The 25,659-nt window shown below is 45.5% G+C and overlaps 1 protein-coding gene across 2 annotated transcripts in view; it reads left to right on the top strand.

Moving 5' to 3' along the window:
- itpr2 (inositol 1,4,5-trisphosphate receptor, type 2) overlaps positions 1-25,659 on the top strand; it is a 114,782-nt gene that overhangs the window by 38,594 nt on the left and 50,529 nt on the right. For both annotated transcript variants that reach the window (XM_056261208.1, XM_056261209.1), the window contains 6 exons: positions 6,510-6,635; positions 6,800-6,928; positions 7,071-7,191; positions 7,986-8,164; positions 10,046-10,179; positions 11,912-12,020. In XM_056261208.1, the coding sequence (XP_056117183.1) occupies positions 6,510-6,635; positions 6,800-6,928; positions 7,071-7,191; positions 7,986-8,164; positions 10,046-10,179; positions 11,912-12,020 (798 nt within the window). The remainder of the gene's footprint in view (positions 1-6,509; positions 6,636-6,799; positions 6,929-7,070; positions 7,192-7,985; positions 8,165-10,045; positions 10,180-11,911; positions 12,021-25,659) is intronic.

The raw sequence follows: 25,659 nt of genomic DNA, 5'->3' as shown, positions 1-25,659 counted from the left end.
ACAGTTTAACTTAATTTAATGTCAAGTTGTCATGACAAAGACACTGACAGGTTATGATGTTATGGTTTATGTCAAGGTGTGATAACAAAGACATCTTAAACAATGTCATATTTGCATTCAAAATGTCATTATTGAGCGAAAGACACTTAATGACAGTTGTCATAAACATGCATAAACCCTACTTCATATTCATGACATATGTCATGTCATGGTTATGAAGGTGTCATGTCAGTCTTATGTACACCCCTTCAAGTAAAGTGTTACCAAAATGTTTTCTACTTTGTTTTCAAATAATCCACAACATTTTAAGCAGCACAACTGTTTTCAGCATTGATGATAATAATAAGAAACGTTTCATGGACACCGAATCAGCATATTAGAATGATTTCTGAAGTATCATGTGGCATGATATATTACAATAGAAAAAATACTACTGTTTTTACTTTATTTATGATCAAATGAATGCAGCTTTGGTGAACATAAGAGACTTCTTTCAAAAACATTAAAATCTTACCAACCCCAAACTTTTAAACAGCAGTGTGTGTATATTTTTGTCCACACATTTAAAATGTATGAATGCTGTTGAATAATATAAAATAACAGGCAATAAAATAATTATCAAAAATGTAGTTTAAAATGAAAAATATGTTTATTTACATTGTAATCTTTCAGTACCATGGTATCCAATGGCCCCAAAACACTTTTTCAGAGTACATATACATATACAGAGTAAGTATTCCAAGCAGTGTTTCCCCTACCATTGTTTTGGGGGGCTGGAAGCGTCATTCCTTATAAAATAGCACCCAGCGGGGCTATCATATGACAATAAAACGCGCAGCCAGGGTGAAACCTTTCAGCCTGATCTGGGTGGCCATACGTGTGTCAACACTCATGGGGCTGCAGTAAACTCAGCATCTGGGCCGCACAGCGGGGCAGATAGCACTGAATTTTAGACCGCCAAAAGCTTAGCTTGTAAGGCGGGTACCTCCAGGTTATAGTATTTTATAAATGTAGACGGCGAGGCCCAGCCCGCGGCCGTACAGATATCTTGCAGGGAAACCCCGCTAGACCATGCCCACGAAGAGGCCACGCCTCTCGTGGAGTGCGCTCTGACACCCAAGGGGCACTGCAGGCCCTTTGCAGTGTAAGCGAGCGCAATGGCATCCACTATCCATCTGGATAGGCTCTGTTTGAGGCGGCAAGTCCCTTGGAGCGCCCGCCAAACAAAACGAAAAGCTGCTCAGTCTGTCTGAAAACAGACGAGCGCGACACATAAGCTCTTAATGCCCTGACGGGGCAAAGGAGACTCGCGTCCTCCTCCTCATTGAGAACCGGAAGGGCGGACAGGGAAATTACCTGGGCCCTAAACGGTGTATTGAGGGATTTCGGCACATACCCGTGCTTAGGTTTGAGAATGACCTTCGAGTCATTAGGCCCAAACTCCATACATGACGCGCTTACTGAAAGCGCCTGCAAGTCCCCTATGCGCTTCACTGAAGCGAGAGCCATGAGAAACACTGTTTTGAACGACAGGTGTTTCATGTCCACCAGCTGGATTGGCTCGAACAGGGCGCCTTTCATGGCCTCCAGGACCGTGGAAAGGTCCCACGTCGGGACTGAAGGGGGCCTGGGAGGGTTTAGCCTCCGAGCTCCCCTAAGGAAACGCACGACTAAGTCGTTCTTCCCCAGCGACTGGCCAGACACCGGTTTTGCAAACGTTGCTATACTTTGAGCGTGGATGGGGTCCTGCCCTTATCCAGTAGCTCTTGAAGGAAGGAAAGCACTTCCGAAACCCCACATTCCACAGGTGAAAAGCTCTGGGCTTGACACCATGCAGAGAAAACAGACCATTTCGAGGAGTAGAGCCGCCTGGTAGACGGAGCTCTAGCCTGCGCGATCGTGTTTAACACTCCTTCTGGGAGGCTAGCGGGTACCCGTTGATGGCCCATGCGTGCAGGGACCACAGCTCCGGGCGAGGGTGCCAAATCGAGCCCTCCGCCTGAGAGAGGAGGTCTCTCCTCAATGGTACAGGTCATGGGGCAGTGCTGGTCAGCTGCATCAGGGCAGGGAACCACGTCTGGTTTGTCCAGAGCGGAGCTACGAGCAGCACTGGGCATCCGTTTTCCCTGATTCGTTCCAACACCTGAGGCAGGAGCGAGACAGGAGGAAAAGCATATAGGGGGCAGCGGGGCCAAACATGAGCCAGCGCGTCCTTGCTTTTCGAGAAAAACTTCGGGCAATGAGCGTTTTCGTGGGACGCGAATAGGTCCACCTGTGCTCTGCCGAACGTTTTCCACAGCAGCTGGACCGTCTGCAGGTGCAGCGACCACTCCCCTGCTGGAACATTGTTCCTGGACAGTCTGTCTGGTCCCACATTCAGGTGACCAGGCACGTGCGCTGCTCTCAGTGAGAGCAGGTTGTGCTGAGCCCAGACCAGGAGGCGTTCCGTCAGCCTGTGAAGGTTTCGTGACCTGACGCCGCCCTGGCGATTTATGTATGCCACCACTGACATGTTGTCCGACCGGACCAAGACGTGGTGGCCTGTTACCTGGGGACAAAAACGCCGTAGCGCTTTGTCGACTGCTATCATCTCCAAGCAGTTTATGTGAAGGAGCTTTTCCCGTTCTGACCACAGGCCAGCTAGCGGTCTGCCCTCGAGCAGCGCTCCCCACCCCGAGGTGGAGGCGTCCGTAGACACCACCTTCACACTCGAAGCGGTCCCCAGACTCACACCTGACTGATACCAGTCGGTTATTTTCCAAGGTTCCAGAGCTGAAACACACTGTAGGTCGACCCTGAGGCGAAACAGACCCGCTGTCCATGCCCTGGGTGGAACCCGCGCTTTCAGCCACATCTGCAGTGGGCGCATGCGAAGCAAGCCCAACTGGAGTACAGAGGCTGCTGAGGCCATCAGCCCCAGCATTTTCTGAAACCTTTTGAGCGGAACTATCGAGCCGTGGCGGAAGGATTTCGCGACGCGCTGCATATTTAGTCCGCGCTCTGGTGACAGGCGTGCCGTCATGGATAGCGAGTCTAACACTGTTCCCAGAAAGGAAATTTTCTGACTGGGAGACAGTGAGCTCTTCGCCCAATTGACTGTGAGGCCCAGCTCCTCGAGGTGCTCGAGTAATGCGGCCCTGTGTTCTATGAGCTCCGATCGTGATCGAGCTAGAATCAGCCAATCGTCCAAGTAGTTCAGGACTCGCATGCCCTGAAGTCTCAGGGGTGCGAGCGCCGCGTCCATGCACTTCGTGAATGTACGAGGTGCTAGGGACAGGCCGAACGGCAGGACTGTGTATTGATATGCCTGGCCCTCGAAAGCGAATCTCAAGAATCGCCTGTGATGGGACGCTATTTGTATTTGCAAATAGGCGTCTTTCAGATCTATTGACATAAACCAGTCCCCGTGGCGCACTTGCGCGAGGAGTTTCACAAGCGCTCTGTTCAGCTGTCGCAGATCTAAAATGGGTCTGAGACCTCCATCTTTTTTCGGTACCAGAAAATATCTGCTGTGTAGGCCCCCTTTGCTCTGAGCTTGAGATAAAGGTTCTATAGCACCTTTGCTCAGTAGTTTCGCTATCTCGGCTCGAAGTAGATGAGATACTTCGTTTTTTCACCGTCGTCTCGACGCGCGCCGTATAACGGCGGGGATGTCGAGCGAACTGTAGCGAATAGCCTCTTTTTATAGTGTTCAGCACCCATTCTGATACCCCAGGAAGCTGTGCCCACACTTTCGCGTGAATAGCTAGGGGTAGAATGAGATCTGGGCTCTGGCCGAGACATAGTGACGGCAAGGGAGCTCCGGCGTGCTGTAACGCAGACACTGTGTTTACAGTGTGTGAGCCGGGGGGTGCGCCGATCGCGGCGGGCAGCCTGGCCGCGCTCAAAACCTTTATAGCAGTTTGCTGAGGGAGAGAGAGCGGGGCGAGCCCCGTGGGGCTTAACATGTCTGTGAGTGAATGTGGGCGCAGGACAGCGGGCACATTTACTGCACTGAAAAAAACCATCGGCCTGAGCTGACTGAATGCGTGTTGGTTTCGTTTTTACAGAACCCATGGGACATGTGGTGTGTAGTGTTTGTGGACACTGAGACGTAGGCACATTCACTACATTTAGTGCACAATCGACATGAGGCGATTTTGTTTGTGCGAGCCCTGCATTTTTGCGGGCTGTGTTTGTGTGTAGAAATGAGCCCTGGGTTGTGGGCATTTTCAATACACTCATAACACCATCGGCTGTGGCCGGAATACCAGAAAATACACCGTTTATGTGATTTATCTGGGTCGCCGTGGGAACAGCATTTGTGTGCAGGCAAGCGGGCATGGTACTGGCTTGTTTACTGCAAAATACACTGGAACAGTCGCATTTTCTGGAACTGAACGAGCGAAAAGTTTCGGTGGAAGTCTGGCCGCGGCGAGACTAAATTTGTATCTGCTGCGAGAGCCGGGATCGAACACGGGTCTCTAGCGCGAAGGCTTCGGGTTCCGCCACTGGGCCACAGGGAGAACTACACTAGCGCAAGCAGATAAGAGAGCGTCATCACAGTTTTGTGTGTGTCGGCGTTTGTATGCAGGTGTGCGTGTTATACAACAGGCTCATTGCTGCAATAATGACATTTTCAGCCGCTCAAACTAGGAGTTGAGAAATGTTTGAGAAATGGAGATTAGTCCGGCCTCGGCGGGGACTAAAACACACTCTTTTCTCATTTGCCGGTGACGCACGCCCATGAGGGGCGGGGTAGATTTCTTATAACGTAAAGAAAGCTAGCCGCGGTTTTAGGGCTCGCGGTCTTGATGCTGGCCCGTTTCCCTGACGACTCGCGGACAGAAGGGGGAGGTCCATAGAGCTCGCCTGTTGCGCGGCGGTTGCGCGGGCGCCTCCCAGTCGAGGCCGATGCTTTCCACGGCCTGAGAGAGCAGACGCATCAGCTCAGTCTCAATGCCGGCTCTCTTACCAGTGGTTTGGCGGGAAACGCTAGCGGAGGGGAGGTCCACGGAGCTCGCCCAATCCTCGCTATCAGATGCCAGAAGAGAACACGCCTCGGTGGGTTCGTCGAACTCGTGGACGGACGCGGCGGCAGGTGGCGGCCGTTGTCCGTCAGTGAGCCATACGAGCGAAGCCGGCGAAGCTGGCGGGCGAACCGGCGAGCTTTGGCGGGCTGGAGAAAGCTCGGGAGCGCGCTGGGCGGGCTGTGGTGAAGGCTCGGAGAATGATGCCAGGCGAGTCCTCAGAGTCACCATAGGCAAAAGCTCGCAATGAGGGCATCCGCCGTCAGCGAGCGCGATGGCCGCGTGATCCTCACCCAGGCAGGACACACAGATGACGTGACGGTCTCCGTCGCTGAGCGGGGCGCGGCACGAGCCACAGGATGGCATCTTTAAAAAGACGCAGCTCTTTTGTGATGAGAAGTGTGAGTCGCGTCAAGTAAGCGAGCAAACACTCTCAGCAGAGTAAGGATACAAAGTGATATAAAAGGATATAGAACGCCGGAAAGCGCAGCAGGTACGGCAGTTGAAGGCGGCGAGGCCAGCGACTCCAGAGCTCGTCCCGCTGAAAAGCTTGCTTCGACGGCGCGGCTTCTCACTCCGGATCCAGCGATGCGTGTGCTTCGCTGAAGAGATGAAAATCAGCTTGTACCAGCCTAACGAGCATATTTATGGAGTGAGACCACGCCCTTTCTGGCGGGACGTGACGATTTGGGCGCGAGTTGCCCCCATTGGTCATTACGTCACGCAGAGTCTCTCTCGATAGGCTGCTGCATTTGCCGCAAGAGCAGCCAATAGGCGCGCGAGCTGTCTCGCCTGTGTCTGCTTGCTGCTGCAAAGCGTTTTACATTAATAAAAAATTAAGGATAATTTTTGGCTTCAATATCTCGTGGAAAAGAGGTTTTCCCCTAGCGTAAGCTATTACGCAGTACGAGAGATACTCTCGTAAGAGAACTCAAAAGGTCTTCACGGCAACCCGTCAAAATAAAAGTTCGGTTTAACTTGACAGAAATATATTACTGTTGTACATTAGAATTTAGATTTGTCCCAATGTAATAATACACTAACACTAATCCAAATAAATTATCATCAAAACTGAAATTTTTAAGGAATAATCCATGTTTTAATTTTAACAGTAAGTTATTTGACAAAAAGTTTATTTAATTTCATATGATTAAAATTGATGATAAATGATACAATTTGTGTTTTATGTCTTCATTTTATTACCAGAAAAAACACAACACAGAATTAGTGTGACATTTTTTTTCATATATTTAAAAAAAAAAATGTATTGTTTAATGATTCATAATACATGATTTCAATTAATTAGACATGATCCTAGGGGAAAAAAATCCTAGGGGAAACACTGCCAAGATACTTCAAAGAAAACCATGCCCCCCCCCCCCCCCCCCCCCCCCCCAATAATAAAACCACGTTTGTATGGATGATAATACTATTTAAAACCATTGTTTTGTAAGTGACATCAGCTAGCCTTTTTGAGCATTGTTTTTTCCTCTTTTGCAGGTGAAAATAGCATATGTAAATTTCGTGAACCACTGCTATGTGGACACTGAGGTGGAGATGAAGGAGATCTACACCAGCAATCACATTTGGAAACTCTTCGACAGTTTCCTTGTAGACATGGCCAGGGTAGGTTAAATGACACCAACTCTCTCTTTCTCTTTCCCTCCCTCGCAATTTGTGAGGCACGATATATTACATACTGGGTTGAAGAGCTGGTTAGATCATCTGTGACTGATTTGTGACTGCTATGTGGGTGATAAGCATCCTGAACTGTGATGATGTTGTTGTAGGTGTCTAACAGCCCCACAGACAGGAAGCATGCTGACACATACCTCGAAAAATACGTGACTGACACCATCATGGCCATCGTCAAGGGCTTCTTCGGCTCCCAGTTCTCTGTCAGCAATTCAAACCTTCAGGTAGAGCGAGAAAGTTTAATCCATGAGTTTGACCACAACATGTCTCATTCGTCTGACGCATTTCTCCTCTATGAATCAGTCATATTAATGTGGTGTTACTTATGCTGTTTGACTGGGAAATCATACTGGATCTCTTCGTCAGGCCTATCAAGCAACTTTCATTAAACTGCTGCAGTCCGCCTGCAGACTCTACAACTGCGCCTGGCTTAACTCCCTGCAGAAGACTAACATTGAGGGTTGCATTAAAACCCTTAATGATGTCGGTAAGTTTCATTTCTTTCAGACACGTGTCTTTTAACTCAAATATAAGGCCGCCATGTGACGGGTTTTTGGTTTGCCCGTAAAATGCTATTTTTAATGTACGGTCAAACCTGGTATCTTCAACATAACTAATTAATCTTTTTGACATGTTTTTAAATATTGACAATCCTTCATTAGATTTCAAAATTGCTAAAATAGGATTTAATATTTTATGGAAAAACTATTTAAAATATTAAACTTTGAGAATTTAGTAAAGATTTAGTGAAGATAAATACATAAACAAATAAATATGACATAAATCAAGGTCAATAAATTACGTCAAATAGACTTTTCACACTAACAGTTGTTAAGCCAGTTTAGTTTTAAACCCTAGGTTAAGAAATCTTGGGTTATCCTGTTCCCATTTTACTTTGCATACTTCATCTTGGGTTGAGTAGTTAATTCTGGATAGTTAAGTCTAACTATTTCACTTGCTATATTTCTAAACCTTTTCTTCACATACTCATTTTCGTACAGTATTTGTGAGGATAATAACATTTAATTTTAATTTAAAATTTCACAAAAAGCATGCAACCTGCAAAATAAATAAATAATGTATGAATAAGAAATGTATCTGTGGAAATATTGTCACAAAATTGTACTCTTGCCTTAAATAATCTAAAAACATTTTTAAACATATGTTTCCCTCAGATAATGCATAAAGGTTTTTTCATTAATTTGTAATGAGGTTACAAATGTATTGTAGTCTGGAAATGTGTACATTTGTAAACACTGTCCTCCTCCTATCCCTTCCCAGCCAAGAATCGGGCCATCCCCATTCCAGTGGACCTGGACGGTCAAGTCAACGCCCTGTCGCTGAAGACACACACCAGCATGGTGCAGCGTGCAGTGAAGGACTGGAAGCTGTCAGCTCGCGGCCGTCCCCGCAAGGAGCCCTTTGGGGCCCATGATTACAAGATCATTGAGAAACTACAGGTAACGTCACCTTCACATCAAAACCGGTCACCGGTTAAACACCCTCATCTGTAGTTTTCTAAAGGCAACTGACCAATCGGAATCATGCACCCGAATACAAGTGGCATAATTTTACAATCTGAAACGTGCTGCGATTTATATTCCAAAGCAACTTAATGTAATTAAAGAGCAAGCACGCAAAACATTCTAAGTACACACATTTGAGAAATGTATTTGTATAATGCATTTCCCAAATGCCAATAGTTTTTTTTTTTTTTGGCTTAAATAAATTAGTTTAGGCTTTGCGTTTATAATAAAGCTACATTCACATTACATTACGCTGTACACCGCAGCACCGCCTCCACTGTTTTGCTGTTTATAAAAATAAAAACCATTGTAAACTATTGTAAATGTCTACTCTGCTCGTCCAGCACGAGTTGCAGTCGCACACAGACTGTGACAGTGCAGGAATCACAGTTCACTTCACAAATCACAGGATTTGTTGTGCAACAGAGCGTCGATCTGATATATGTCTTAGGGCGGTTCACACAGAACGCGTTTTTCCATTCCAATGCGGTACTTTTCGATTATTTTTCTATGTAAACACGCGCTAGACGGATGTATAACATTGCGCTCGCGTCTTGCATCTTTTGCAGCATCTCGCGCATGACGCAGCATTCTAAAACTGGCGCTCAAGTTAAACTCAATTCCCCCATTCCACTGCCAGCGTCTCGCGTTTTACAAAGCAAAAACTAGTTCTGTGTGAATGGCCACTTATCTTGTAGAACTCGCGCGCTCAGCACCGCCACTACGGAGTATGCGCGATCACGAATTTAAAAGTGAAATTAAAACACGAGCTCCCTGGTGTCCTTAGACTGCATACAATAGCCCGTCTCCCAATATCAAACCTATCTATGGACGGTGTAGTTGTGGCTCTGGTCTCTGATTTGGTCTCTGTTTCCACTTTGAATACTGAGAGAGTTGACCTACTTTGTTTATGGTTGCACTTGCACTTAATTATTGTTTACACTAATAAGACTAAGAAAAATTCCATTAGGAGGTCGCACACAGCCTCAATCAAAAGTTCTGCAAGCTCTTAATTCATGTACAGTAAGGTTTGAAGAGACTCTTGTGAAATCATACTTGAGAGAAGCCAGTCAGTTGAGTTTGTGGTAAAACCTTTTACAGTGCTTGTATATTGTTGTATTTCAATGTATTTGATAATTCATATTAATAAAGTAGAACTGAAATGACATTCATTACAAGATGATTTAGTTAAAACATTTCAAAATGCACGTGCAGACTATTTTTCCAGTCATGAATTTTGTCATTGAGGATTTCTATAAAATATTGTGCAAAAATCTCGTCTCGTTCTTGTGAACCCAATCTCATGTCTCGTCTTGTCTCGTGAGATAAGGGTCTCGTCACACTTTAGTTTGCGGAACACATATTCACTATTAACTATGACTTTTACCTCAATAAACTCCTAATTTCCTGCGTATTAACAGTTAGTAAGGTGGTTGTTATAATGCTCAAGGTTAGGTGTGGGGTAGGGAAAAGGGATATAGAATATGGTCACTCAGAATGAGGCATTATTAAGTGCTAATAAACAACTAGTTAATAGTTAGATTTGTTCCCCAAAGTAAATCGTTATCAAATAAAAAAATAAAAAATAAGATTAAACAAGTAAATGGAATAAAATAAAACATTGAGTAAAATAAATACATTACAGTAATTTCATATTTAGGGGTCCATGGCATCCAAAAGATTGAAAACCCCTGTGCTAACCTGCTTATTATAACAGTAATAGTAGTTGTGTTAAAAGCCTTGTATTGTCTATGTGAAAAAAGAGGCTTTTGTCTTAAATTGATTACTACTTTTGATTTGATTTATGTGTTTCAGGGAGTCGTTGCATTTCTGGAGGAGCAGTTTAGTCCACTGGTACAAGCAGAGTTCTCTGTATTAGTAGACGTGCTGCACAGCCCAGAGATGCTGTTTCCAGAGCTCCGCAGTGAGGATGGAGCCTTCATGTCGAAGTGAGACACACACCCACATCAAACAAATTAAAGCTGTGCGTCATCCACAATGAATATATTAAACGGGTCCAGTGACAGTGTTAAAAATAGCCGTAGGTATAGGTATGACATTATAGGTCCATGAGAATTTCTGCTATATTTCCAAACATTATATCAGCAACATCCTAAATAACTGATTGTTTGTTGAATGTTTTGCCTGTAAAAATGGGATTAAGTATTGGAGACTAGACTAGACTAGTATTAAGTAGAATTGAAAACATTCTTATGTTTGTATATATGTGTCAGACCTGCATCTGCTGTGAATGGTATACCAGCAACATCATATATAAGCTATGAAATGTATTTGTTGTGAATGTGCCTGGGGTTCTGAGTGCCTTATATAAGCAATTATCTGCGTCTGAGCAAGATATACCTCTAAAATCACAGTAGGTCTGTGTTTGAGGTGCGCTTATATATGTCTACACGGCTAAGACATGATAAAACATATTTCCTGTTTCCTGATTTTTTTGGGCATTATATTCATTGAAATTACGTGACTTATGGAAATTTGTTGTGCACAAACAATTGAAATACTTGAATGCAGTCCCTGATGTGATAGTCACAGGTAGGTTTCTTCAAGCATCTTGGAGACGTTGCAGCAGTTCTCGTTTTTTCTGTTTCTTCATGTAATCACAGACAGATTGGATAAGATCTTTGTGTGGAGCACCGGCTGTTGTCAGACTCTTTGTGCTTACAGAAATCTCACTAGATTATTACAATTAATGGCAAAAGGAATGTTTGAAAATGTAAACTGATATTTACTACTGGCACACTACAACAAAATATATAAATAACTGGCTTAAAACTAATTTGTGCGTGCGCGTGCGGGACATTGTTTTTAATGGTGAGACTTTTGTTTTTGTAATCAGGCTCTCAAAAATTATATAATAATTTGGATTTAGATTTATTGGCCAATAAATCGATTATCGGCTTTCAAATATAAATAATTATCGGTATCGGGCAAAATTTTCATATTGGTGCATCCCTATATGCTCCTAAAGTGTTCATTGTTTTTCCTCAAATCTGGCTTGCAAATCAATTGATTTTTTTATTTGATTGATTGACAGATACCAAATATGTGGATTGATGTACACTATGTAAACTACTGTTCAAAATTAAGGGGTCTGTAAGATTTCATCATATCTTTTAAAGATATTAACATTTTATTTTCAGCAAGGATGCATTAGATTGCTAAAAAATTATAGTAAAAACTTCTACATTGTTACAAAAAAAAAAAAAAATTCCACAAAACTATCAAGCAGCACAACTGTTTTCAACATTGATAATAATAATAAAAAAGTTTCTTACATTTATTTACATTTTCTTACAATTTTTTATTTTTTATTTTTTATCAAATAAATGCTGCTTTGGTGAGAATAAGAGACTTATTTCAAAAACATTACAAAATCTTACCAACCCAAAACTTTTAAACAGTAGTGTACTTTCAGTCCATGCACATATAAATAATGTCTGACCATTATATAAAATCCAGTTTGTGATGTTTTTAGTTATTTAATGGGGCTATTACATGCCAAATTTACGAATCCTAGCCATTATTACTCCACTAAACATGAAGAATAATATGCTAGGTGTATTATTACAGTTAAATTCATAAACATTTGTAGTTGATGGTCAGGTGGGCAGTTTGGTATTCCTGATTTATTGTTAAATATGATACTATATTTTCTCGCAGGCTTATCAAACACACCAAGAAACTGATGGAGAAAGAGGAGAAGTTGTGCATTAAGATCCTGCAGACTCTGCGAGAGATGCTGGATAGGAAGGAGACACTCGAGGAGAAGGTAAGTGTGATGAGAACATTTCCATAACCTAATTTCAGCCTTTTTTATTCCCTCTTTTAGCCTACTTCATGAATGAATAAGTTATCTTAGTCTTGAACCAAAGTTACGACTCATCTTGTTCACAGATTGTATAAAATGCACACTGCCGAAGTCTAAGAAGTCTCTTATGCTCACCAAGGCATTTATTTGATGAAAAATACAGTAAAATTGGGAAATATTATTACAATTTAAAAATGACTGTTTTCTATTTTAATACATTTTAAAATGTAGTTTATTCATGTGATGGCAAAGCTGAATTTTCAGCAGTCTTCAGTGTCATATGATCCTTCAGAAAACATTCTAATATGTTGATTTACTGCTCAAGAAAGTTCTTAAAAATAAAAAATAAAAACTTTTGTTCAGCAAGGACACGTGAAAGACATTTAGAATAGACTTCTTTCAAAAATGAAAAAAACTTTTGACTAATAGTGTAGAAATGGGTTTCTAATGCAACCTAACACTAACAATAACAAGCAGCGGATCAGCTCGGGTTGTGTAGCACACATCAAATATGCACCTGCCACCTGTGATGTCATAATGCCTCTAGGGATTGTTGATGCCATACCAACAACCACCAGAAGAGGGCGCTAGTGCCAAAAACAAGAACTGTGAACCTGATGACCCCTCCCAGAGCACGAGAGAGTGTGTGTGCACGCATATGCCGGCGAGTGAAGTGAAGCACAGCTCTCGGGCCTCTGCAGTGTCGTTGGCATCTGTGGCAGGGTGAATGCTGGGAGTCCTAAAGCTCCAGACAGTAATCAGCATTCAGCGGAGAAAGAATCCCGCGCTGTTACATAAGCAAAGGCACATGAGGACACGCTCAAAGTGTTAGAGCAGGTAGCCAATTCACCCAGCATCACAAATCAATACTGCAGAGAGCTGACTTCAGCCTTGCACATGGGGAAAGAGAGAGCCAGAGAAAAATCAGGAAGAGGACAGAATAAAGGACAGGAAAAGCAGATTTATTCCCTGCTGTTGCATCATAAACATTATGAGATCACAGTTATTTGTCGAATGTCTTTAATGTAACATTTCAGCTGATTCAACTGTTTCATAAACTGAACTAAATCCGCATTGAACTGGCTTGAGCTGAATACTGACACTGTTGTCCTTTTTTGAGCTGTTTTATAGCAGATTTCTTTTCCAGGTCTTAAATATTGCCATGACATGCTGTAATCTTGCAATTAAGTTGCAGCATTTCCGACAGATTCGAGATGAACAAAGAGCTGTGTTTAACAGAACTAATCCTAACTTTGACAGTTGGCTGCAAATATGTTTTTGTTTCTCTCTACTGTCAAATATCAGTTTAGAGGCCCTGATTGTACCGTGGATGCGTAGATTAACTCCGCATAATCTGCAAAAGTCGTTTACAGCCACGTTCACTCCGGTATATTATGGAGTACTTGTACTGTCGTGAATAGCACTCACGTAGAGATGGCTCACACTCACGGCCGGATCCCCTCCCCCTGTACACCGGTTCCTGTTCAGTAGGATGGACGCTGTAACGAGTTGAAATAAGGTATGGTCCCTTTAAGAGCTGCGCGCGCTCTGTTTAACTGTCGGCAGTCTGTATTGTATGTGCCCCTCGAGCACCACATGTATACGGCGCCGGGTTATTTCTGTTTTATGCTCATTTGATCAGATCTGTTTTTTGCCGTAAAGCAATTCGTTACCTCGCGAGACCTGATATCACACGATACTTCCTATCACTGAGGCCGGCCCGCCGGCCCAAAGTTGCAAGGTGGTTTTGCGGCTCACAGGCACCAGGGGGGTGCGAGACGACCACCATTCAACACGAAATCAGTAATATAAACATTACACTGACTCTAAAACTGTTCGGTTAAGGTGAAAAAGTTACTTAGTTCACCTTTAAACTTCAGACAAGCGCCCCCTAGCGAGAGAGAAAACACTTCTCTATTATGCCATTCCAGACTCTGTCTACGAAGCAAAGTGAAGTAGCAGAGTCTGGTATTACCAGGCTACTGGAAAGCAGCTTAAAAAGACAATAGTATCATTATTCAGCTCAAGACGGTTCTGTGTTGGTTCAGTTCAGTTCAATAACTGAAAAGTTCATTAATTATGAAACAAGTTCAGTTCAGCTATAAGCAGCTCTACAGAAGACAATAGTGTCGTTATTCAGCTAGAGTTAGTTCAATGTTGCCTCAGTTCTAGGCCGCATTTCCCAAAAGTATTGTAAGCTAAGAGAACATTGGTGAGCAATGGTCTTCACATTTAACTTGGGCTCACAATGCTTTTGTGAAACAGCCCAGTTCAGTAGTTGATGTTGCAAAAATGTGTCAATTATGAAACTTTTTCGTCGCCATAAAGCAGCTCTACAGAACACAATAGTGCCGTCAACCAGCTCAACTCAAAACTTGTGACAAGCAACTCATGTTTGTTCCATCTCTCCAGCACAAAAACGATAGTGTGCATAATTCCACGTCAGTATGTGTTTGTTTATTTTGGAGCGCTCGTTCTCCACAGGCGGTTGTGCTGTTTTGCCGTGTTCTTCCCGCCCTGAGAGTGGTGCTGCAGTTTCACGCAGGCCTGCTCGGCACAGACCGCCGGCTCCCCGGGGAGAGAGAGAGTAGGAGGGTGAGCGAGGGGAAAGAAGAAGGGAGGGAGCGAGCATGTGAGAAGCCATGTGAGGGAAGAGAAAAAGCGTGGCGCAGCAGCAGGCGGAGGGATTGGAGAGGTGCGGTGTCTGCTGAGTCCATGAGGCGACAGAGTGGGGGGTGTTTACGTAACCGGCCTGCAGTGTCTGAGCCAAACTCACGTGGCTCATCATGTTCTCGCTCTTGCTCACTCCCCCTGTCTCTCCCTTCATTTACCACTTGTTTATCTCAGTGTTTTTCTTTAAGTCTTTCTTTTTTGGTTGAATTTTGCTTGTATTAGCTAGAAACCATTCTCTTTTTATCTCTTTCTATCACTCTCACCAATGACTTAGTGATTTGGTTGCTGAGCAGCAGGTCATGACTCATGAACATATAATTGGCCTTTCTTGCTCTCTCTCTCTCTCTCTCTCTCTCTCTCTCTCTCTCTCAAATGATCACTTGTCAACGTGGTGAGGTGAACGTGAACGTGAGCATGTGGCAGCACACAATGTTCAAAATGTCAAGCAGGTGCTGTTGTTTTCTGCTGTTGTTTTAGATATGTGGTAATGGCCAAACGGTCAAAGCAGAGAAGGCTGACAACAAAGCTTCAAATCGCAGTGTATCTATACTGTTTTTGACACTATAGAATGATTGTGTGTAGTTGCATTCAGACTTGTGGTTCCAGAGAGAGGGCATGGTTTCTGTGATGAATTAAAGTCCCCATGAAATCAAAAGCGAAAGTTCTTTTTTGATGGAATATTTCAGTGTTTATTTATTTTTTTCAAGTGCCCTCGTACACGTTATAAAAAACGTTAACTTACACTCCCCTCACAATGATAATTAAAGCTAGGATAGGCAATGTTTTTCATAAACACTTTTTTGATAGCAATCAATATTAGAAGTCGTCTAAGTATTAAATACAGTTCTGTATATCTTCTTTGGAAGTATTAGGGCCAAAGACATTTTATCCAATCATTACATTTGGTCCGAATGCAAAGATAGGATGTCCAACCTGCTTGTCAACATATATTTCCATACCTTCGCTCACGCAGACATCACACACCATTAGCGTGTTCCATGAGGCTGTGCAGATTTGTAGACACACAGTCACAGAGTGTTTCAAACAAACAGCTTTTACAGTTCCTCCTGAACCATAACAACAAGCTTATGTTTCATTCACGCTATGTCATAATTACCATAGTTTTGAGATGACAACCCGTGACGTTCAACTCAGAGCTGTTAATGTCCTTGGACTCAGATTTATGTTTTTCTGGCAACACTATCAACGCCGTCTATCTTGACGCTTTGCAGACTCAGCTCTGAATAAGAGTTGCACTTTTGGTGTTCAAACAAGCAAGTTCTCAAAACAAAGATAGATGTACTGTACTATGTTGCACTGGCAGGTTGTGTTCTAACAGTCAGTTACGTCAATGAAAACGCAGGCCTGTTCATAAATCCCTCTGGACGAACTCGAGCACGAGCAGCAGGACCATTTCCATGGAAAAGGCGGTAATAGAGGGACCACACAGGGTTCATGTTTTTGCAGAAATTGATAAATGTGTGAGTGTTCGTGGCTCGGGGTACATGTAAAAACCCCTCTTTAAGACATCCAGGCCAGTTATATTCTTTAGCGCATACTTTTCCCTCTTTTCCAAGACTTTGTGTCCAGCTCTTGTTACAAAACATTAACCGCGGCCTGTTCTGGAGTGTTTGTATAGAGTAATACCTCACGTCTCACGAGTCAGGCGTGCCCTTGAAGTAAACTCTCTCATGCCAGTATTTGGTGACTAACTTTGTGTGTGTGTGTACAGGTTTCTCCTGTTTGTTGACAAAGGAAAGAAAAGCCCTGTTACATAACAGCCCATGCCTCTCTCTCTCTCTCTCTCTCTCTCTCTCTCTCTCTCTCTCTCTCTCTCTCTCTCTCTCTCTCTCTCTCTCTCTCTCTCTCTCATCCTGCCTGTATCTCTCTCCAGCCAAGTTTCACACTACCGCCCGGAGGCAAAGCAGCTTTTCAGATTACCAACCTCACACGGTTAAACCCCTCACACACATGCAGATGCACACACACACACACACCACTGGACTGGGGGTGGGACACGTAGATGCTCTAAAACGCCGCTCATACACTAGGTCCGTGCTAGCAGGTCTCCCTGATGACTGCAATGAAATACGACTGTTTCAGCCCACACACAAATCCCACCAGAGCATTCAGAGCTCTTAGACCAAAGCCTACACAGACACACACACACGTTTAACCCCAGGGTCTCGCCAATGCCATATGCCAGCAGACCTGTTCTCACAGTTCTTAAAATGAAATAAAGCAGGATGCAGCGTTTCTGCTGCTACAGTTGGCATTTAAAATCTATATGGAACGTGTTCGCAACACTTTTAACTTCTGTACTGGGACCTACAGTTGGGGACATTTAAGATTGAGACCATATTGAAAGTCTGGAATTCAAAATTTGGAAATAAGCTAAACTGTTTTAGAAAAATGTAGAATAAAGAAACTTTGGTAACACTTTAGTTTAGGGTCCAATTTTCACTATAAACTATTCTCACTATAAACAATTATTAACAACATTATCTTAATCAGTGCAAGTTTACATTTTATTTGATACTTGATCTAAATTCATTTAAATAAACTAAAAGGAATAAAATAAAATAAATGTAAAAAATGTCTAGCTTACAGCGGAAACCCACCAGTAGTCATTGAATCATTCAAATCAATTCATTCAGAAACGTTGATTCATTCAGGAACGAAACATGGTGCTCGAAGACGCGCAACGTGATGTGGCTTTTGGAACTATTTTCGTTGAAGGAACAAAAACAGACTACTGTGTCTAAAATATAAGTTACTTAATAAATACTAATTGTTTGTTGAACTTTTCTATAATCTCAATATCACATTTGCAATAAATTCAGGGATATATCAGCACTCCTGCTGTTGTTTAACTATCATTATAAATGTAAAAACCAGGAACTGATTATTGGGGCATTTTTTGCCCTTATAACTTGAATTTTGGGGACATTTTTGTTCATTTTGATGCCATTTTTTGCGACAAGCCCCCATTAATTTCAGACCCTGGTGTGCGTCAATCCAGATCCAAGAGGATTCAAACCATACTATCCCGTTTCGAGAAAGAAAACAATGTAGAATTAAAACAATTTAATAAGAGGAAAGGTTTGTAGCACACTTACAATTTAAAGTTAAATTCATTACTGAAGGTATACTGATTTAAAAATGACTGATTTCTTTATAAATATTGCGTTGTGTTTATAAACCTGTGAAAATAGTTCCCGTGCCCCTGGCCAAATTAGAAGAGATCAACAAGCATTCTTTTAGCAGTTATCAAGCTAACGTTATCGATCAAATCCGTGCCAATTAAATTAGATCTGGAAAACGTACTCGGTTACTAACGTAGCCTCGGTTCTCTCTAGAGAGGGAACGAGTACTGCGTAATAGCTTTACGCTAGGGGAAAAACTCTTTTCCGCGAGATATTGAAGCCAAAAATTATCCTTAATTTTTTATTAATGTAAAACGCTTTGCAGCAGCAAGCAGACATAGGCGAAACAGCTCGCGCGCCTATTGGTTGCTCTGCAGCAAATGCAGCAGCCTATCGAGAGAGACTCTGCGTGACGTAATGACCAATGGGGGCAATTCGCGCCCATATCGTCACGTCCCGCCAGAAGGGGCGTGGTCTCACCCTATAAATATGCTCGTTAGGCTGATACAAGCTGGTTTTTATCGCTGAAGCGAACCAGAGCGTATTCCAAGCACGGCAAGATACGCAGTACTCGTTCCCTCTCTAGAGAGAACCGAGGTTACGTTAGTAACCGAGTACGTTCTCTTACGAGAGTATCTCTCGTACTGCGTAATAGCTTTACGCTAGGGGAACACAATGCAACACGCCGTGCGTACAGGGATCCAACACCAAAGTCCCGAGGGCCGAAGCCCAGGGCTCATGTAGTGCATAATCACCATAAACTCACATAGAGTGGAGGAAGAGAGGCTGGAAGCATCATTCCCTATAAAAAAGCACCCAGCGGGGCTATCATATGACAATAAAACGCGCAGCCAGGGTGAAAGCTTTCAGCCTGATCTGGGTGGCCATACGTGTGTCAACACTCATGGGGCTGCAGTAAACTCAGCATCTGGGCCGCACAGCGGGGCAGATAGCACTGAATTTTAGACCGCCAAAAGCTTAGCTTGTAAGGCGGGTACCTCCAGGTTATAGTATTTTATAAATGTAGACGGCGAGGCCCAGCCCGCGGCCGTACAGATATCTTGCAGGGAAACCCCGCTCGACCATGCCCACGAAGAGGCCACGCCTCTCGTGGAGTGCGCCCTGACACCCAAAGGGCACTGTAGGCCCTTTGCAGAGTAAGCGAGCGCAATGGCATCCACTATCCATCTGGATAGGCTCTGTTTTGAGGCGGCGAGTCCCTTGGAACGCCCGCCAAACAAAACAAAAAGCTGCTCCGTCTGTCTGAAAACAGACGAGCGTGACACATAAGCTCTCAATGCCCTGACGGGGCAAAGGAGACTCGCATCCTCCTCCTCACTGAGAACCGGAAGGGCGGACAGGGAAATTACCTGGGCCCTGAACGGTGTATTGAGGGATTTCGGGATATACCCGTGCTTTGGTTTGAGAATGACCTTCGAGTCATTAGGCCCAAACTCCATACACGACGCGCTTACTGAAAGCGCCTGCAAGTCCCCTATGCGCTTCACTGAAGCGAGAGCCATGAGAAACACTGTTTTGAACGACAGGTGTTTCATGTCCACCAGCTGGATTGGCTCGAACGGGGCGCCTTTCATGGCCTCCAGGACCGTGGAAAGGTCCCACGTCGGGACTGAAGGGGGCCTGGGAGGGTTCAGCCTCCGAGCTCCCCTAAGGAAACGCACGACTAAGTAGTTTTTCCCCAGCGACTGGCCAGACACCGGTTTTGCAAACGTTGCTATGGCCGCCACATATACTTTGAGCGTGGATGGGGTCCTGCCCTTATCCAGTAGCTCTTGAAGGAAGGAAAGTACTTCCGAAACCCCGCATTCCACAGGTGAAAAGCTCTGGGCTTGACACCATGCAGAGAAACAGACCATTTCGAGGAGTAGAGCCGCCTGGTAGACGGAGCTCTAGCCTGCGTGATCGTGTTTAACACTCCTTCTGGGAGGCTAGCGGGTACCCGTTGATGGCCCATGCGTGCAGGGACCACAACTCCGGGCGAGGGTGCCAAATCGAGCCCTCCGCCTGAGAGAGGAGGTCTCTCCTCAATGGTACAGGCCATGGGGCAGTGCTGGTCAGCTGCATCAGGGCAGGGAACCACGTCTGGTTTGTCCAGAGCGGAGCTACGAGCAGCACTGGGCATCCGTTCTCCCTGATTCGTTCCAACACCTGAGGCAGGAGCGAGACAGGAGGAAAAGCATATAGGGGGCAGCGGGGCCAAACATGAGCCAGCGCGTCCTTGCTTTTCGAGAAAAACTCCGGGCAATGAGCGTTTTCGTGGGACGCGAATAGGTCCACCTGTGCTCTGCCGAACGTTTTCCACAGCAGCTGGACCGTCTGCGGGTGCAACGACCATTCCCCTGCTGGAACATTGTTCCTGGACAGTCTGTCTGGTCCCACATTCAGGTGACCAGGCACGTGCGCTGCTCTCAGTGAGAGCAGGTTGTGCTGAGCCCAGACCAGGAGGCGTTCCGTCAGCCTGTGAAGGTTTCGTGAGCCGTAGCGCTTTGTCGACTGCTATCATCTCCAAGCAGTTTATGTGAAGGAGCTTTTCCCGTTCTGACCACAGGCCAGCTAGCGGTCTGCCCTCGAGCAGCGCTCCCCACCCCGAGGTGGAGGCGTCCGTAGACACCACCTTCACACTCGAAGCGGTCCCCAGACTCACACCTGACTGATACCAGTCGGTTATTTTCCAAGGTTCCAGAGCTGAAACACACTGAAGGTCGACCCTGAGGCGAAACAGACCCGCTGTCCATGCCCTGGGTGGAACCCGCGCTTTCAGCCACATCTGCAGTGGGCGCATGCGGAGCAAGCCCAACTGGAGTACAGAGGCTGCTGAGGCCATCAGCCCCAGCATTTTCTGAAACCTTTTGAGCGTAACTATCGCGCCGTGGCGGAAGGATTTCGCGCCGCGCTGAATATTTAGCCCGCGCTCTGGTGACAGGCGTGCTCTCATGGACAGCGAGTCCAACACGGTTCCCAGAAAGGAAATTTTCTGACTGGGAGACAGTGAGCTCTTCGCCCAATTGACTGTGAGGCCCAGCTCCTCGAGGTGCTCGAGTAATGCGGCCCTGTGTTCTATGAGCTCCGATCGTGATCGAGCTAGAATCAGCCAATCGTCCAAGTAGTTCAGGACTCGCATGCCCTGAAGTCTCAGGGGTGCGAGCGCCGCGTCCATGCACTTCGTGAATGTACGAGGTGCTAGGGACAGGCCGAACGGCAGGACTGTGTATTGATATGCCTGGCCCTCGAAGGCGAATCTCAAGAATCGCCTGTGATGGGACGCTATTTGTATTTAGAAATAGGCGTCTTTCAGATCTATCGACATAAACCAGTCCCCGTGGCGCACTTGCGCGAGGATTTTCCTGGTCGTAAGCATTCTGAACTGGCGTTTCACAAGCACTCTGTTCAGCTGTCGTAGATCTAAAATGGGTCTGAGACCCCCATCCTTTTACGGTACCAGAAAATATCTGCTGTATAGGCCCCCTTCGCTCTGAGCCTGAGATAAAGGTTCTATAGCCCCTTTGCTCAGTAGTTTCGCTATCTCGGCACGAAGTAGATGAGACACTTCGTTTTTCACCGTAGTTTCGACACGCGCCGTATAACGGCGCGGGCGTTGAGCGAATTGTAGCGAATAGCCTCTCTTTATAGTGTTCAGCACCCATTCTGATACCCCGGGAAGCTTTGACCACGCATCTGCGTGAATAGCTAGAGGCAGAATGAAATCCGGGCTCCGGCCGCAACAAAACGGCAGCTCGAGAGCCCGGGCATACTGGGAACACAACACCGTGTTTACAGCGTTCGAGGCGGGGGGCGCGCTGATCACAGCGGGCGGCCTGGCCGCGCTCAGCTTTTTTATGGCAGATTGTGCAGAAAAAGCGAGCGGGGGAGATCCCGTAGGAATCGGCGTGTCTGTGAGAAAATGTGGGCGCGGGGCTGCGGGCACATTTATTACACTGAAAACATTGTCGGTCATGGCCGACTGAATGTGTGTTGGTTTCGTTTTTACAGAAACCAAGGGACACGCAGCATGTAGTGTGAGCGGGCATGGTGACATGGGCGCGTTTACTACATTGTTTGCACAATCGACCTGAGTCGATTTTATTTGTGCTAGCCCTGCACCGTGGCGGGCTGTGTCTGGGTGTGGGAATGGGCACTGGGTGGGCATTCTTACAACACTCATAACACCATCGGCCGTGGCCGGATTGTTTGTGCGAGCCCAGCATTTTTGCGGGCTGTGTTTGTGTGTAGAAATGAGCCCTGGGTTGTAGGCATTTTCAATACACTCATAACACCATCGGCTGTGGCCGGAATACCAGAAAATACACCATTTATGTGATTTATCTGGGTCGCCGTGGGAACAGCATTTGTGTGCAGGCAAGCGGGCATGGTACTGGCTTGCTTACTGCAAAATACACTGGAACAGTCACATTTTCTGGAACTGAACGAGCGAAAATTTCAGTGGAAGTCTGGCCACGGCGAGACTGAAATACCGTCGATTTCCTAGGAGGCTAGGAAGACTTGTGTTGGTTTCGTTTTACAGAAACCGTGGTAGTGTTTGTGGGCACTGGGTTGTGGGCACATTCACTACATTTAATGCACAATTGACATGCGTCGATTTCATTTGTGCGAGCCCTGTACCGTGGCGGGCTGTGTTTGTGTGTAGAAATGAACACTGGGCTGTGAGCATTTTATTACACTTATAACACCATCGGCTGTGGCCGGAAAACCAGAAATACAATGATTACATGATTTTTCTGGGTCGCCATGGAAACGGCCTTTATGTGCAGGCAAGCGGGCCGTGGTACCAGCTTGTTTACTGCAAAATACACTGGAACAGTCGCATTTTCTGGAACTGAACGAGCGAAAAGTTTCGGTGGAAGTCTGGCCGCGGCGAGACTAAATTTTTATCTGCTGCGAGAGCCGGGATCGAACACGGGTCTCTTGCGTGAAAGCTTCAGGTTCTGCCACTGGGCCACAGGGAGAACTACACTAGCGCAAGCAGATAAGAGAGCGTCATCACAGTTTTGTGTGTGTCGGCGTTTGTATGCAGGTGTGCGTGTTATACAACAGGCTCATTGCTGCAATAATGACATTTTCAGCCGCTCAAACTAGGAGCTGAGAAATGTTTGAGAAATGGAGATTAGTCCGGCCTCGGCGGGGACTAAAACACACTCTTTTCTCATTTGCCGGTGACGCACGCCCATGGGGGGCGGGGTAGATTTCTTATAACGTAAAGAAAGCTAGCCGCGGTTTTTAGGGCTCGCGGTCTTGATGCTGGCCCGTTTCCTTGACGACTCGCGGACAGAAGGCGGAGGTCCACAGAGCTCGCCTGTTGCGCGGCGGTTGCGCGGGCGCTTCCCAATCGAGGCCGATGCTTCCCACGGCCTGAGAGAGCAGACGCATCAGCTCAGTCTCAATGCCGGCTCTCTTACCAGTGGTCTGGCGGGAAACGCTAGCGGAGGGGAGATCCACGGAGCTCGCCCAATCCTCACTATCGGATGCCAGAAGAGAACACGCCTCGGTGGGTTCGTCAAACTCGTGGATGGACGCGGCGGCAGGCGGCGGCCGTTGTCCGTCAGTGAGCGACTCGAGCGAAGCCGGCGAAGCTGGCGGGCGAACCGGCGAGCTTTGGCGGGCTGGAGAAAGCTCGGGAGCGCGCTGGGCGCGGCGCTTCTTGCGGCGCGGCACCACGGCGGGCTGCGGTGAAGGCTCGGAGAATGATGCCAGGCGAGTCCTCAGAGTCACCATGGGCAAAAACTCGCAATGAGGGCATCCGCCGTCAGCGAGCGCGAGAGCCGCGTGATCCTCACCCAGGCAGGAAACACAGATGACGTGCCGGTCTCCATCGCTGAGCGGGGCGCGGCACGAGCCACAGGAAGGCATCTTTAAAAAGACGCAGCTCTTTTGTGAGAGAAGTGTGAGTCGCGTCAAGTAAGCGAGCAAACACTCTCAACAGAGTAAATACACACAGAGTATAAAAGGATATAGAACGCCGGAAAGCGCAGCAGGTACGGCAGTTGAAGGCGGCGAGGCCAGCGACTCCAGAGCTCGTCCCGCTGAAAGGCTTGCTTCGACGGCGCGGCTTCTCACTCCGGATCCAGCGATGCGTGTGCTTCGCTGAAGAGGTAAAAATCAGCTTGTATCAGCCTAACGAGCATATTTATAGGGTGAGACCACGCCCCTTCTGGCGGGACGTGACGATATGGGCGCGAATTGCCCCCATTGGTCATTACGTCACGCAGAGTCTCTCTCGATAGGCTGCTGCATTTGGTGCAGAGCAACCAATAGGCGCACGAGCTGTTTCGCCTATGTCTGCTTGCTGCTGCAAAGCGTTTTACATTAATAAAAAATTAAGGATAATTTTTGGCTTCAATATCTCGCGGAAAAGAGTTTTTCCCCTAGCGTAAAGCTATTACGCAGTACGAGAGATACTCTCGTAAGAGAACGGGATTCGCACACTATTCATTAACACAGCGATACCTCTTTTTAGCTGCAATGTCGTATCGTCGGAATGCAAGTCGAGGATACCAAAGCGAAATGTGGAAGGCTCGTGCCCGAGTAAAAAGGGTCAATGCCCCTGCCTTAATCCTACCAAATACCTAAACTTAACGACTACCTTACTAACTATTAATAAGCAGTAATTAGGAGTTTGAGGCAAAAGCCATAGTTAATAGTTAGTCAATAGTGAGAATTGGACCCTAAACTAAAGTGTGACAATGAGTAAGAAATTACATTTTCTATTCAACTTTTCACTAACATTTAATTAGAAAAATACTAAGAATTTTAACTAGTGTTCTTCTCCCATATTTTTATATTCAGAGCTGAGTGTATCTTTAATATATTATCTCTTGTTGAACAATTTTCAATCTGTTTGCAAGTTTGTGTTCTGTATTCATGAGAATGCCCGCTTAAATAAGTCATCAAGGATGGTGCATGAGGTGTGTGGTCGCCATGGAAATAAGCCAGCACATGCTGTACAGCTCCTTTTCCTTTAAGAGTCAGAAAAACACACCTATAGATGATCCACATGGGGTCCACAGAATGCAGCAGCAGTGAGCTTCAGTGAAAGGACTAACTGTAGGAGCAGCCTGTACTCAGCAGTTTACAGTAGATCTTGTTCTTTATTGATATGTATCTATGTTAGTTTGTGCTGCATAGTCAAAAAACACCGTAGTTGTTACTCAGACGATTTTATTCAAAAATATATTCCTATAAGAAGAAATGGAAAATTTATCAGAGCAAGGCCAGTGGAATTTGCTTAGGACACAATGTCTGAACCTACTTGCCATACCATTATTACAGTATTTACCTACAGGACATTAACTGATTACTTATTAGACTACATATAGGCTGAATTTATATGATTGAAAATGTAGTAAAATATTCTGATTTAAAGGTGCAAAACGGAAGTCTCTGAGTTTTTGCAGAACTACGCCCCCTCTGGCGACAAGTGAAACTGCAACCAGAGTTTTGCACGCTCATGGACCATTCACGGGAACAATTTACTATTTTTACCGAAAAAGACAATATAGCCAATGCAACGGCGTTCTTCCTTGTTGGTCAATGACATGAACACCTTAGCATGTTAGCAATGGACACAAGGCTAACGTTACCGGTAGGCCATACACAAAAATATAGTTAGCATCTTTTATTGGATATGTTTTATGTTTCATGTACTATTCTTCCGAACACAATTCCTAGTTTATGAAACTGTTCACTAACAATGGTAGTAAAACCAATTCTGATTGTACATGTATCTAGCTTACGCTAAAGCATTA

The sequence above is a fragment of the Rhinichthys klamathensis genome, unplaced genomic scaffold (genome assembly GCF_029890125.1).
Source record: "Rhinichthys klamathensis goyatoka isolate OS25496 unplaced genomic scaffold, OSU_Roscu_1.1 h1tg000181l_1, whole genome shotgun sequence".
In the NCBI taxonomy this organism is placed as follows: domain Eukaryota; kingdom Metazoa; phylum Chordata; class Actinopteri; order Cypriniformes; family Leuciscidae; genus Rhinichthys; species Rhinichthys klamathensis.
This window is presented reverse-complemented; position numbering and strand designations above follow the sequence as displayed.